The sequence below is a fragment of the Rhizophagus irregularis genome, chromosome 22, assembly GCF_026210795.1.
Source record: "Rhizophagus irregularis chromosome 22, complete sequence".
In the NCBI taxonomy this organism is placed as follows: domain Eukaryota; kingdom Fungi; phylum Glomeromycota; class Glomeromycetes; order Glomerales; family Glomeraceae; genus Rhizophagus; species Rhizophagus irregularis.
This window is the reverse complement of record NC_089450.1, coordinates 2,328,742-2,344,518: the sequence shown is the minus strand read 5'-3', so window position 1 is coordinate 2,344,518 and position 15,777 is coordinate 2,328,742. Positions and strand designations below refer to the sequence as shown.

Below are 15,777 nucleotides of genomic sequence, written 5' to 3'. Positions count from 1 at the left end.
TAAGTATATTTAAAATATTATATATAATCGAGAAATAAAATAAGTATATTTAAATATTATTAAATAATCGAAATAATCGAGAGATAAAATAAGTATATTTAAAATGTTATAAAACAAAAGTTAATTTTTTTTACGCACAATATCGAAAGAGAGCAGAAAAATGATATTTTGTAATAAGTAAAATTCTGTGATATTTCCATAACCTACAGGACACTTTTAGAAAATTGTTCAAAAGCATTGAGTTCCATAACACAATAAAATAATACTTTATTTAAATGTTCTGGCTAGTAGATACATTATACTCTCATCTACTATTACTAAAAGAATAAAGAAATACAACGATACAAAAATAAAAGTAAAATAAAAAATAAAAATAAATGAATCCTCAATATCCTCAATATTCTTAACTTACAAATATTTTTTAATTTATTGTCTAAATTGACTATCAGTGATAGAATAATTCGAGCAAGTATCTTGTTGACGAATATCTGGATTAGCTACCGGTACTGGCATAATAATAACGTACGTTTGTGGAGAATTTATAACAATACCAGGTGAATTAAGTGAAGGAAAAACATTGGTTTGAGGCGGATTTTGATCAATATATTGCGAGTGGAATTGCCGAGGTGAAGACATGGATTGCTGATGATATTTGTTATTAGGAGAGATATTGAAATTATTGTTTGAAAAGTCATTGAAAGTTGGTTGCTGATAATTATGGCCGGGAGAAATAATATCATTATTTTTTGATGTGCTTTGAGTTATAGATTGATTGTAATTATTGTAATTGAGAAAATTGGTCGTGTGCAGCAGGAAAATAATCATTATTCACCACGGAAATGTCACTACGATTGCAGTAACAAGAAGGATTACCGCAGTTAATACTTTCCGCATGAGTAATAGTTGTCGCAGTTGTTTCATTAATGAACTCAGTAAAATTAGATTCGTGATCACTGTTACCATTATTGTCTTGTAAAGGATACATATAAATGTAATTTTGTAAGTTTGTTCAACGAAAATTTTGAAAAATGTGGCCAATTTTCGTGGGTTTAAATAATAAAAAAAAAGATCACCTTTAGCTCGGTGCTAACTCAAATCCAAAATTAAGTTTGTGCTCCAAGCTTTGAAAAAAATAGATAACATCAAATAAAGCTAAATGACATCTAAAATTGAATTAGTCCTTTTTTTTAAATAAAGCGAAATAATGAATTTCTTGTATAAAAATAAACAAGATGTCAGTCTATTAGGCGTTAAACGAGCTGATTAATACATAAGTTTTCAGAGCTAGATTATAACTATATATATATATTATTTGTTCTATAACAAAGAAGATATTGTTACATAAAGTAGTGATACATACAATACTCATACAATAGTACAAATGAAAGAAATTTTTAAAAATAGAATTGATTTTACTATATAAATCTCTATATATTTTACGTAATATCACTAATATATACTTTTTAAATAGTAGTGGAATTTAATAATAATAAAACGCATTTAATTATTATTATTTTTTTTATTTTTTTTAAACCACATAGTTCACGTTTAACCGGAGTTACACAATTGTACAGATTTGCAAATTGCATCATTGTTAAATGTTAATGTGTATATTTATTCTTTCATCCAATGATTGATGAGCTTATAGATAGCGCCAAATTTATACAGCAAATAAAATATTTTTTTTTATTAACGTTGATTCTATTAACTTGTAGTTATAAAGGAAATTTTACATAATGAATTTTTTTTTTCAAAAATTATATTTCACACCGCAGTGTTCGACACGACGACACCACAGTTATATGTATTTTTTATTTGTTACTTGTTACCCTAACTTTTTATTCTATATTATTAGCTGAGCTGATTCTATTAATTTAATAATAATATTTCACATCAAATAACTTAATGTTGCGCCATAAACTTCACTTATATTTTTTATAAGTTTTTTTTTATTTCGCAAAATCTCTAGTACAAAAAAAAAAGTATTATTCAAATTCTTTTTTCTAACCATTTTCGAGAGTGCTGAATAATTTTATTTAGTGAACTTGTTTAGTTTAGGCTATAGCTTTTGTGAAATCACATACTATACTCGCAAATCAACTTAAAGAAATTTGTTATATTTTAGTGCTGGCTAAAATTATGGCTAATTTATAATTCAGGCCAAATATCACGTGATTTTCGCGTGAAAATCGCTTAAAAGAATTTGGCCACTTTTTTTGGAATTTGATGCGAATAGGGTGCTTGAGCTGTAGAAAAAGTAGATGGAAAGTCGCAAAATGTGCAAACAAAAACGGTCTACTTGAATGGAAAACTGATAAATAATAAGTTCAGTTAGAACAATTGAAGGGTATAATTCTAAGATCAATAATCAATCATGCGTTGTTAACAATTAGAACAAATTGGGTGAATCCCCCCTTTTAATTAATATTCATTTAATTGGTGAATGAGAATTTTTCTAATCTATATAACAAAAAATTTTATCTGCTGCCGTTTAGAATAGTCTCCATATAAATAATTTGAATTGTGTAACATGAAAACCGTGTCATAATTATTATTACACTAAATCGTGACGTAATCGTTTCTTTCATTCAAACTTATTTTTTTTTATTAAACCATATATTTTTATTTAAACCTATATTTGCGATTCATCATTACATCTTAAAAAAAAACAATAATTATAATTCTATAGAAATTCTTCTCTTAGATATGACTTTTTTAGTAAAAATAATAAAATGAATGGTTTCTTATAATCTTTCATGTTCATTATTCGCCACGTTGTTTATTTAAAATAAATTCAATTGAAAATAACTAAATTGACTTTTCATCAATCATGTTTATATTGATTTTTTAAATAAGATTTAAAAATAACAATAAATAATCATTGATTTTGTTTATCAAATTAATCAATAATCAAGGACTATCTATTCAATAAGTTTGACAATCAAATTTGTTAAACACAAATTGTATTCGCTGAAAAAAAAAATAAAAAAAAAGTAAATTTTAAATTTTAAATTATCATACTAAATATAGTAAAAGTGCAATAATAATGTTTTTCTTTTTTTGGTTATGAGGCGTAATCTCGAGGTCACAAAATTTATGTGGGAGTTTTGATCAACAATTTGCATTTTACTAATTTGAAAAATCGAATAGCCGTCCATCTAGTGATCGTACAAAGTTGTGCCATATATCATTGGATTCCTTTCGCTCAGAGTAACGAACTTAAAATAATTCTTTCTTTCTTTCTTATTGATTACATTATGTCCGCTCTTCGATATGAGTTAATTTATGCAACAAATAATAGAGCAACAACATTAACAGATGGTGATATTTACGATGATATACACAAACAATTTGAATTTCAAAAACAAACAGTCCTTGCTGATAAAATTCTTACAAATTATGAAAAAACTTATGCAATAAGATTATTAATTAAAAATTATGATCGAGATAAAGTTATGAACGATGATGGTATAAGAAGAATTTGTAAAAATTGTTACCAAGAATGTTTAGCCACATTATATTGTGAATATTGTGTTCGAAATTATTTACAAGAAAATTTTCCAAATTGGACATCCGGGAATGATGATATTGATAATTTAATACAGGAATGTCAAATGGAAACACTTGTGCCAAATGTGGTAATTGAATGGATCCCGTATAGTAATTTAGAAAATACTAAATATTTAACGAAAGGTGGATTCTCAGAAATTTATACGGCAGATTGGATTAATGGAAATTATGATGAATGGGATTCTGAAAAAAAACAATTAAAAAGATTTGGAAATTTCAAAGTAATATTAAAAAAATTAGAAAATGTTGTAAGTGCAAATCAAAGTTGGTTTGAAGAGGTTTGTATAATTGTATTTATAAATTTATTCGTAAAATTTAAGTATTTTATATTAACAATAGCATGTTGTCATTTAGGCTAAATCACATTTAACTATAAGTAACAAATGGACAGATGTTGTTCAATGTTATGGTTTAACACAAAATCCATCAAATGGAAATTATATGCTGGTAATGATGAAAATGGATATAGATTTAAGAAAATATTTACAACAAAATCATAATCAACTTACTTGGAAAAAGAGAATTAATATTACTTATGAAATAATTCATGCACTTTATTATATTCATGATGAGAAAGCAATTCATAGAGATTTACATTCTGGAAATATATTATATTCACAATTTAATGATTCCTGGTATATTAGTGATCTTGGATTTTGTGGACCTGCTGATAAATGTTCAACAAGTATATATGGAAATCTTCCTTACATAGCACCCGAAGTTATTGTTGGAAGAGAACATACTTTTGCATCTGATATTTATAGTATTGCAATTCTTATGTGGGAAATTTCATCTGGACAAACACCATTTATAAATTATGAACATGAAAATGATATTGTAATGAATATTATTAACGGTATAAGACCAAAAATTGTGCCGGGGACTCCATTAGAATATAAAAATTTAATGAAAGAATGTTGGGATGCCGATCCATTAAAAAGACCTGACGTTATTGCACTTGGGGAAAAAATGATAAGAATTAATTTAGATTATCAAAATATGACAGATGAATTATTCAAATCAGAAATAGATAATTTAGAAGTGAATAAAGTAGAAGAAAATTATACGAGTAACAGATTATTTACAAGTAAAATTCACAACTTTGAAAATCTACCTGAACCAAAAAATGCAACAGAAGGTATAAGTGTATAATATTTTATTAATGAATATTTTATTTAAAATACATTATTAATGTTATCTTTTTATTTTAATAGAAGAACAAGAAGGTATAGCCATATAAATAATAATTTCTACCATTTTTTGGTTGCTATAATAATTTAGTTTTTATTTTACTACTAATAGGGTTTCATAGTAAATTGTATGATTTTAACATTCCTAACAATAGTAAGTACTGTATTTAATGCCATAGCGTTGAAGTATTACATAATAATGCTTAATAATTAATATTTATTTTAGTTAACGACTTTAATGGATCAAATAAGCAGTATAGTAAGAAATCATCAAGTATAATTAAAGGTGATTTGTTTGAAATAATAGATTAAATATTAAATCTATTTCTATGTTCTCAATTTTAGGTGATAGTGAAAAATTACCCAAAGAATTTATAAAGTTACAAATAAATTCAAATGGTAAGTAAATAAATGAAGTAAAAAATATTCATTGTATCAGTTTCATTTATTAAATAACGTGACTTTTATTTTAAAAATAATATATGACGAAAAAGAAATAATTCAACAACAAATGGAAAGGAAAGATATTAATAATATTGATGGTAAGCAAAAAAAGTAAAAATTATTTTGCCAATATGTTTATTTAATGTAGCTTAAATTTAAAAATTTAGATAATGAAAAAGAAATAATTCAACAAAAAATGAAAAGACAAAATATTGGTGATATTGATGGTATGCGAATTTTTAATTTGATTTTTTATTATTTTTTAATTTAATTACTTTATTTCTTACAGATGAAGATGAAGTATATAATAATCCAAATCTTCATTCAAAAGAACAAGATGAATTGGAAATTCCTGATGGTAAGTTCTTAAATAAATAAGATTTCTTTTTTAAAGCAAATAATTAATTTATAATTTGACTTTAGATGGATTTTGAATCATTTAACAATGTTTTTTTTATATTTTAAATTATTATCATTGATTTTTTTATCTTGGATTATTTAAACACTAAGACTAGAGTACAAAATTCTTAGTTTGTAATTTAAATAATTTTAATAAATTTATTCAAATTATTAAATATATTTATTACCGTGGCGAAAATTAAGTATCTTAACGTTATTAACGTAAATTTATGTCATAAACATTATAAATCATGAAATCATACAGATTATTCCATTCGTTGTACATGATTATTTTAGGGGGGTTAAAATATCATCCGAATTGCTTCATCATGAAAGTATAATAAGATACTATGCACGCGTTCTATGTTAAAAAATTTGTTTTTATTTATAATAAATAGTTTAGATTGTCAAATTTTTTACAATAATCCCTTGTTAATATTGATTTTACGTTAAAATTATTAAGAAACTTATAAGGCAATGTAACAAATCAGCAAATGATATATTTTCGATATTAAGATTAGAACAATAAGATTACTTAGAATTTGTTATCTGATAAATTTTAAGTTATCATAGGGATCGGAAAAGATTCGATTAAAATCGAAACTATCGAAAATCGATAAGAATCGATTTTAAATCGAATCTCGAATAAAAATCGAATCTACTTATTGTGGCGCAGTTTCGTTAATTTGACCGTAAATTATTATTTGTTCATAATAGTTAATTTTGGCCAAATTCATAATTCCGCCCGCGAATCACGTGACGGAACACAAACTTCCTAAAAAGGAAATTTTATCTCCCAATAAAATTCAGGTTGCTATCGCACAAGGTTGTACAAATTTCCGAAAAAGGAAATTTGTTCGTCGATCACTGTAATTTTTTGTAATCACGTGATATGTGTTTAAACACACCTATTATAAATAGTATAAAAAAAAATCGGTATTTGCGAAACGATTAATCGCGATTAATCGATTTTAGAATCGATTCTAATAATGGGAATCGATTCTAATCCCTAAGTTATCATATTAGTAAATATATAGTATAGCTTTTAACTTTTTCTTTTTTTTTCTTTGTAATAAACTTTTAATGAGTTAATTTAAATTTTTTAATATTGATTTTGATTCTTCTATTATATTAAGAAAAAAGATTAATATTGTATGTTAGTACAAATTAAAGTCACTTTATTAGCTAAAGTTTAGATTCGAGCATTCAATAAATTTTTTTTTTCAAAAAAAAAAAATCAATAAACTAACAATACTTTAAATTATCGAACGACTTTTAACTAATAAAGTTAATTTCATAGTCATCCTCATCGGTATGAATTGAACATACAACTTCATTTTTCTTGAATTATTAATTTTTCAGCAAATTAAAATGCCAACATTTGCCACTAAGCATAGAACTCTTGGTGATTGAACAAATCGGGCTCGGCTAAAAAAATTTTTTATCTACATTTTAAACTGATTACAAAGAAAAGATATATTAAATAATTTTAAAATTTTAAATAATTTTGTCAGTTGCTGTCTAGTATATTTAATATATTGAAACACATCATTACAGTAGCATGTGATGTAAATATTAATTAAAATATAAATTTTATTACATTAAAGTCCAGGAAATCAATACTTCTTTTCAAAACTTCATTAATAATCTTATATTTCTTTTGTTCCTTATTTATATTTAAGCTCCAATTTTGTTATATCTTACTTGTAAATTTAATATAATTAATTCTTCATCATTCATCTATTGATATTCATTTAAAGAATTAGGTGATTCTAATGCTTGAAAATCCCGAAATTCTTTACAAGTTTTTTTAAGATCTCTAGCTAAATTGCAACCCATTTGTGAACATTCTTCGGGCGTTAAAATTGAATCATTTATTTTAATTTTATATAATTTAAATATTGTTTGTATAGAAAATAAACTCAATGTTTGAGATGGTACAGTGGTCGTGTTGGTCTGTTCATTTATTTGTTCATTTATTTGTTCATTATTTTCAAAATCAAGAATTTGTAAGACTGGAGTAATAAAATTTAAAATTTTTTTTCGTAATTGTATATTATTAGTTTAAATAATCCATTTGCTTATAATTTTTAATGAATTAATAAGATCCTGATCATGTTTTCCTTCGAGATGACAGATACTTTCATTTTTAACCTTTCCAAAAATTTTGTAAATGACTTTTATCATGCAATTTTAAAATAAAATATCTTACACTTGCTTAAATTGTTTTCAGACTTAATGCAATTACATAAAATATTTTCAATTTGTTATTTATTGTTATTAAACTAGGCCAAGTCAAAATGATGATGCGAATTGAAATAGGGCTTAATCACGTCACCCAAAGACCAAACTATGTAATAACTTAATAAATCACGGAATATCATAAACTAATAAGTCACATGATTTTTCGGAAAAATGTTTCTCCAGATACTCCATCAGCGCTCATCTAAACGTGGAGAATTAAATAAAATAATTACGTCTAATAGGAATCCTTCTTTTTATTTCATCTTCATTTTCTTTCAATGTATTCAAGTTGATTTTAGGTGCATTTTTCTTCTTTCCAATTCCATGTATATGTACACTTTCCCCTGTACTAGTACCAATGATAATCATCTACATTAACTTTTTCAAGAATTTTTTCATAAAATATATTAATACCATTGAAAATAAATGTATGGAGAATGGGTTGAAATTGAGTTGCTATTTGAATTATCCTAGAAGTTGTCTTTATTGTTTTGCACTTTGGGAATGAGTTGCTAGGTAAGTTGAACTTTTGCCTGGAATTATTGATTTTAATGCATTTTAAAGCAATTGTTAAGATTTGAAAAGTGGAGCTATAGGATCTTTCTGAAGTTACTATTTATATTTAGCATTTAGTTTGGTAACAAAATTAGCTTTGCAAATTTCATTAATATATTTTATGTGAGTAAAAATAAAGGTTTTTTAATTTGAAAAAATTATCAGTTATATAATTAAAAATTATAATGATAACAATAAAATTTTAATATTATGTTTTATTTATAACAATTTTTATTCATTATGGTTACATATAATTGGTTGTACAACAACAGGGGCTTGGATGGGCTTCTTTGTGGGCTGTGAAAATATCAAATGAGGCGCAAATCATCTGGAGGTACACAGTGAAATTCGATAAACCGGGTTTTCGATAAACCGGATTTGGGCCTAAACCAGGCTTTTTTTGCTGGAACCAAATCACGTATATTAAAATAGTTTCGATATGCCGGAGTTTACTAGTCAATTTTCCAACAAGCTATAGGTAAAAATGATTCGATAAACCGGATCACGTGACCATAGACAAATAAAATTTAAGTAACGTGATGCGGTAAATCTTAATTTTGGTCAGAATTATATAAATTTTAATTCTGGTGAAGTTATATATTACTATTAAAATATGTAAAAACTAAAATATAGTATATATTGTTTTATTAGCATGAAAATTTTTTAAAAATCCAGTATAATAGATTTTCAATATAGTATCGAAGCTATACGGATATCCCGATAAAACGATCCGGTTTATCGAATTTCACTGTGTATTATGGAAAGTTTTTTTTATAATATAAAATATTTAATAAGTATTACTATTTTTTAGAATAATAATTAAACTTTATAACAAAAGTTATCATATGCATTTTTATCAAAACCCAACTAAAGCTTAGCATTTTGCTGTTAAATATAAATAAACAAATAAATAATTGAGGCTAAGACTAATGAGGCTTATGCAAGAATGGATTGTTGTGGACCAATAATATTTTTCAACTTAACTATTAATTTAACTACAGTATATTGCTTGTATTACATATTAAGAGTCAATTTATAGTTGTATTTGAGAAATAGTAATTTAGCATTAATGTACTTTATTTATAATTTAAATTTGTGGAATGAAGAGTAATTATTTTATTTTATTGTCATATGATATTTGGTATTATTTACAACGACCCTGAAAAATGGTACGTTATATAAAACTTTAAGGTTATTGAATTTTATTATTATTTTTTACAAATATAAATATTTAAAGAATTTTTTTATAGTTATAGTTTTGAATAATATACTACGATGTGCAATATTTTAAATTTATGTTCTTTATGTTTCTAAGATAATTATTCCAAATATATTGTATTCTTATTAGAACCTTTTCAGGTTCTTGGTATAGTTTGACGATTTTAGCACTATAATATCTTTCATTTTCTCTAATGATTTAAAATTTGAACGAACATTTTTTAACCACAAATATCATTTTGGCTAATTAAGTGACTCTTCTTTTAAATATGAGTTTATAAAAAAATTATAATGAAGAAAAAGAAAAAAATATATGATTTTAAATCGATAATTTAACACAATTATCCAAAATCACATGTAACTGGCATGTATGACCAGCAAATAAATCCGGTCCCCATTTTTTGGTGGCGATGCGTTGTTTATTATTTACATAAAATAATTTATTTCCAGTCTGTGATCAAAGCTGCAGCAGATTATTGTATCACCGATTGTATTACCGAATTTTTTTAATTTTTTTTTTTTCAATTTTTATAACCAAATTTTTTTTAATTGGTTAAAACTGAAATTTTTTTTCCAATATTTATTTATTTATTTTTTTTTTTGACTTTTCTTTTTTCTAAAACTGAACCATTTTTTACTGATATAATAGAAAAAAGTAAATTAAAGTAAATTTAAAATGTTAAAAATATTAATTAATAATTTAATTTAATAGAATTTAAATAAAGCAATTAAGATAGTTTTTTATTTTATTGTCTTTAAAATAATAATATAAAAAAAAATTTTTTTTTATTGCGAAGCTAAAATAAAACCCTAGTAGTAATTTATCGTTGTTTTCAAATTAGTGCGATCCCCCTGTACGTCACTAAGGAAATTAGTTTTCACAAATCTGGAAACCCCAGAATTTTCCTAAATTTTTGGGAAATTTTCGGTTATTTAAGTAGTTTATCCCGCGCGTGAGATGTAAAAAACGCTATTATTCTTTGCAGAAACCCCTGGTTTTCGCAAAATATGTTAGACATAATCACTACATGTTACTAACAGATGGTATATATATGTTCTACATATTTTAATATACGCAATATGTTTGTAATATTAATAAAATAATGTTATAATATTTTTAATATATGTTAAAATTTAAACTTAAACTAATATAATGTAGTAAATAATTTTGTAATATGAATAAAATATTTTTACAATATTTTCAAAGTATGTTAAAACATGTACTTAAACTAATGATATAGTGAATATTTTGAATACGTTGTTAATATATTTCAAATATGCTGTTGTTATATGAATAACATATTTTGAATGCTGTTGTTGATATACGAATAATATATTTTGAATATGTTGTTGATATATGAATAACTAGCAACTTTAACGCTTCTAGCATGTGACTATATGACTATAAGGTCGATCGCTAGTGGCATTTTTTTTCGTCTCGGCTGTCCTATATTGGCTATATGAAGGCTGTATGAAATCAATTTTTTTTAATTTTAAATAATACAACTATTTTTTTTTTAAAAAAAAAAAAATTTATATCCTTTTGATCCTTTCACTCCAACTTGGCAATAAGAATGTTAATACAACAATTTTTTTTATTAATCCATTAATGAAAATATTTGAAATAAAATTGATATATATATATAGTTGGAGCTTACTTAAGAATCATAAACTTCGTAGCCACGCTCAATTAAGGCAATGTATTACTAGACCTACACTAAAGATGACTTTAGCAAGGCTTTCTTTGTGAATTAAAGAAATTTCATACACTTTGCCAGCTGGTGGGATAGCTTATGACCTGGTACTTCAAAGAATCTCTAAAAAGAAAAAAAAATTAAATGAGCAATTAGTAAACATTCATTAAATTAAAATAAAAAAAAATAAAATACTTTCATTTTGTTTATAATCACATGGTATCAATTGAGATAACAGTTCACACTTCAGACTTGTACAGACAATCCCGGAAAAATTACAGCCATACAATCATCAATATATCAATTATCAACCAAATTTTACGCGTCTAGATCCATCTAAAGAGCAAATATTCATCGGAAATCCAAAAATTTAAGCTTCTTACTCTAGTGGTTCCTGTCTAATCTCATCAAAGATTAGCTTTAAATACTTTTTTTAAAAAAGAGATGAAATGATTTAAAAGAATAATAAAATATAATTGTTTCAATCTAAAAGTGTATTGTAAAGAATATGTAAAATAAACATTTAAAATGTATAAAATATATAATATTATACAGAGCTCATAAAGAATAAAATGAGTTAATTAATTAAAGTATATGGTTTATTCTAATTTAATGAAAGTCTCAAGGCAACGTTATTAAGCTTCTTAATAGACTTGATATTATATTTAGTATAACTGATAATGTATTCTCTGACGAATACATATCATTATTCATATTATTTATATTAGATATATATATGTGTGTATATATATGAGCACATATATAAATATCATTAAAAATATAAAAAAAAAAATTTTATTTCGGGAAAGCCTCCTATTTTATATAAAATTATATGTCACATGAATCATGTGATACAATATTAATATAACCGCAGCCACAGCCGCAGTTATTTATTTAAACTAAAAATAAGCTTTTTCCTTTTTGGGTTCGATTTTGATATAGTAAGTTTTACGAACAAATTTTTACTTTTTTTTTGAGAAAAGTTACTAACTTTTCTCATTTCTTTTGTAGGTTCCATTTTTTTCTGAATACAGAAAGTTTCGCAATTTTTTGCAAAACTTATTTTTTTTTAAGAAACCAGATTTCAGTAAATATATTTTTCATTTTTTTTTTAATATTTTAACGAACCATTTTAACAGTTTAGTTCTTTTTTTTTAGGTAATTCTTTAAGTCTCTTTGGACGTGGGAATTCGGCAAGTAAAATTTTATTTTTTTCTTTTTTAGTTTAAAAAATAGTTACTAACTGTTCATTTCTTCTCTTTTTTTAGATGGTTCTTTCAGGTTTTTTTAGAGGTTACATTCTGGTAAGTTTTTGACTATTTTTTTATTTAACTCTTCCATCTTTTAACGAACAGTTTCTAACACATTTCTTTTTTTTTTTACAGTTTTTCGGATTTCTCTAGATATTGGATTTTGGTAAGTGTATATTTTCAAATTTTTTTTTCACCTTTTAACAGATGGTTTCTAACAGTTCGTTTTATGTTTTTTAGGGCGTTCTCCCAAATCTTTGGATATGAAATTTCGGTAAGTTTTTTCAATTTTTTTTCTTAATAATTTTATTTTAACAAACTTATTAACAGTTTATTCTTTGGGTTCTTCTTTTTTAGGTTTTGGCGATTCTTTCTGGAAATGGAGGTGGCTATTAAAGATTAATGGAGTGCCAAAAAAGTTGAGTGTCAAGACGTATGAAAAAAGTTGGCTGATAATCATCATACAGATTATTTAAATTAAAGTGCAGCAATATTGAACAAAAACATAGAATTTTATAGTTCAATTTCATACACGGTTATTAAAGACAATCAAGAACCTGTACGATTAAAACTTCATATTGGTGATATTGTAGATATTGTAGATCTAAATGAAGAATCTAAAGGTGTCGCATATGCTAAAATTGAATTTATTATTCAACATAAAGCAAACAATGGTCAAATTTTACACTTTTTTATTTAATTAGTTTCAGGTGATGAACTCTGTTGATTCTATATCAAGATGCCCACTTTATAATCAGAAGCTGGAAGAATCACGTTGGTTTTGAATCTTTCCAATCAATTTTATTGATCACATGTCTCAAGTTCACTTTATTCACGAATGTAAAAGTACATGTAGCACCAAGCATAATGAGGCTAATCGAAGTTATGTTTTAAATAGTTTTTATTATACTGCAGTTTAATCAGCTAGACAACTATATTGCTAACATTATGTTATTATATTACACTAGAGAAATTCTTTTAAAAATCAAGTCGTACATGAATTTATTGGAGAAAATTTTAATTTAAATCGAAATTTTTATCATATAATCATTATATTATTTTATTATTTTTGAAACATGGCTATTATATTATTTTGTTATTATTACTCTATCTTCGATATATTTTCAATATATGATTGTTATATAAAATTGAATTTCTATTATATTATTAATACATATTTACCATATGATAGCTATATAAAATTAATATTTTGAATAATATTTTTATCATATCTCTGACACATATTTGGCATATAATAACCATATTAATTTAACATTCAAAATAATATTTTTACCATGTCTCTAACATATTGTTACTATATAAAAATAAGATTTTTATATTATATGTTCAACATATTGTCAGCATATAGTTAAAACAGAGATAACATAAATAGGAATATCATATGTCTGGTATATTTTAAAAATATCGCTAACATATTTTATGAAAACCAGAGGTTTCTGCAAAGTTGTTGTTATCCCCGAATTTTATTAGTAACGCAGTGCCGATTTTAGACGGATTGGCAATTAATTTATCTTATTAATTATATTTCATTTTCGGTCATTCCTATCCTAACTATCCGAACGTTGATTATTTAATAGGTAATTTATTTATAACGTAAATATGCTTATAAGGAAGTGTGATTATGATTTAGTTCTGAATATTTATTCTGATTGGTGTCGATTGGCAGCCAATCGTAACTTTGCAATTCTGAAATCTTTATTAATTTCATTTAGACCCTACGCCTGCTGTATTATTTTGTAGAAAATAAATTGTATAAAAAAAATAAATATAAAAAGGTCTCTGTTTTTTCTCATCTAATGGTAACAATAAAATTGCCGGTAATCGCAAAGTTTTGGAAATCAATTTTTTTTTAGGGGGTGTTATGTAGGGATCGCACTAATTCGAAAAAGGCGATAAATAAAAAAAACTTCATACTCCAATAAGAATATTCCTTTTATGATCAATTAAAGGTGCATTGTTTAACATTAATGATGATGCAAACCTTTCAAAATAACGAAAATTTCACGTTTAATCACGAGATAAAAAATCATTGTTCGGGAACGAATAAAATTTCTCTGTGTAACGTATAAAGCGTCAACGTATATACTAATTTAGCGATTTTGATTAGTTAACTTGTAATTCAAAATAGAAAAATAAAGTGAATATCACCGCTGGTGATTGTCATCTTACCAGAGTTAGTGGTTTTTTGACATTTTCTCCAAAATAAGCGGAATTTTAAATAGTTAAAATTTAAGTTATCGTCTTATTTTGTCATGCTTTATTCATTGCAGTTATTACTACTATGTATACATTATCATATATATATATATGAATAACTTATATAATTCAACATTGAATTATATATTGGTAACAGAATGAATATGTGAGTATTTTTAATTCATCAGTTTTAAATTTTTTATATTAAAATAGTATTACACCAGTATTACACCGGTGTTTTTCCGGATTGGTGTAATATGCCGTAATATGCCGTAATATCTCGACATGGCTTGAACCTAATTCGCTTCCATGTATATTTTGCGCGAGTGAGCAAAAAACAAATTCCATAATTATACTTTTTAATCACTGATAAAAATAATAATTTTTTAATAAAATGTACATATAACCCGCCATAGTAACAAAAAAGGAAAATAAGAAATTAAATAACCGATCAATAACGAGTATTAGGTCGCACAAGACCTTTTTAATAATTTCAATCAATCTATTTTATTATTTGATTGGTTTCTTTACTAAAATTAGATTTTTTATTAATAAGCTTTAAAGGACGTCCTTAAAATCTATGAAAACGGAATAATTCTGTCATTATCTCCGTTCAACATTTAAATCCTTTATTTGATTACTAAAAATAAATTGATTATAATGCGTGAAGACATCACTATATGTATAATAATGCAAATCTGAAAATCTGAAAAAGATTTGGTTTTATTAATTTAATAGTCAATTATTTTCGATGGATATAAAATCAAAATGAATTCTATTGTTATAAAGTACATATATATACATACAGTACTATATAGAAAGTTTCAAACTTTATTTTTCATTCATAAAATGAAATATGTGCTATATTTCTTTTGGGGTCATTAACGCAAAAAAAATTTTCATCTTTGCAAACTTTGATTTTTTTTTTCTTTGAACGATGTAAACAATGGTTATTAACATTTGGTATCACACATTATAAGAAATAAAAAAAAATCG

At 24.7% G+C, this 15,777-nt stretch overlaps 1 protein-coding gene across 1 annotated transcript; it reads right to left on the bottom strand.

The window, feature by feature from the left end:
• Positions 1–426: 426 nt before the first annotated feature.
• On the bottom strand, positions 427–825 carry OCT59_014724 (uncharacterized protein; the record flags this gene model as incomplete). Its single annotated transcript, XM_025323706.2, has 1 exon — positions 427–825. The coding sequence occupies one exon, from the start codon at positions 823–825 to the stop codon at positions 427–429; it is 399 nt and encodes a 132-aa protein (XP_025190022.2).
• Between the last annotated feature and the right edge of the window lie 14,952 nt (positions 826–15,777).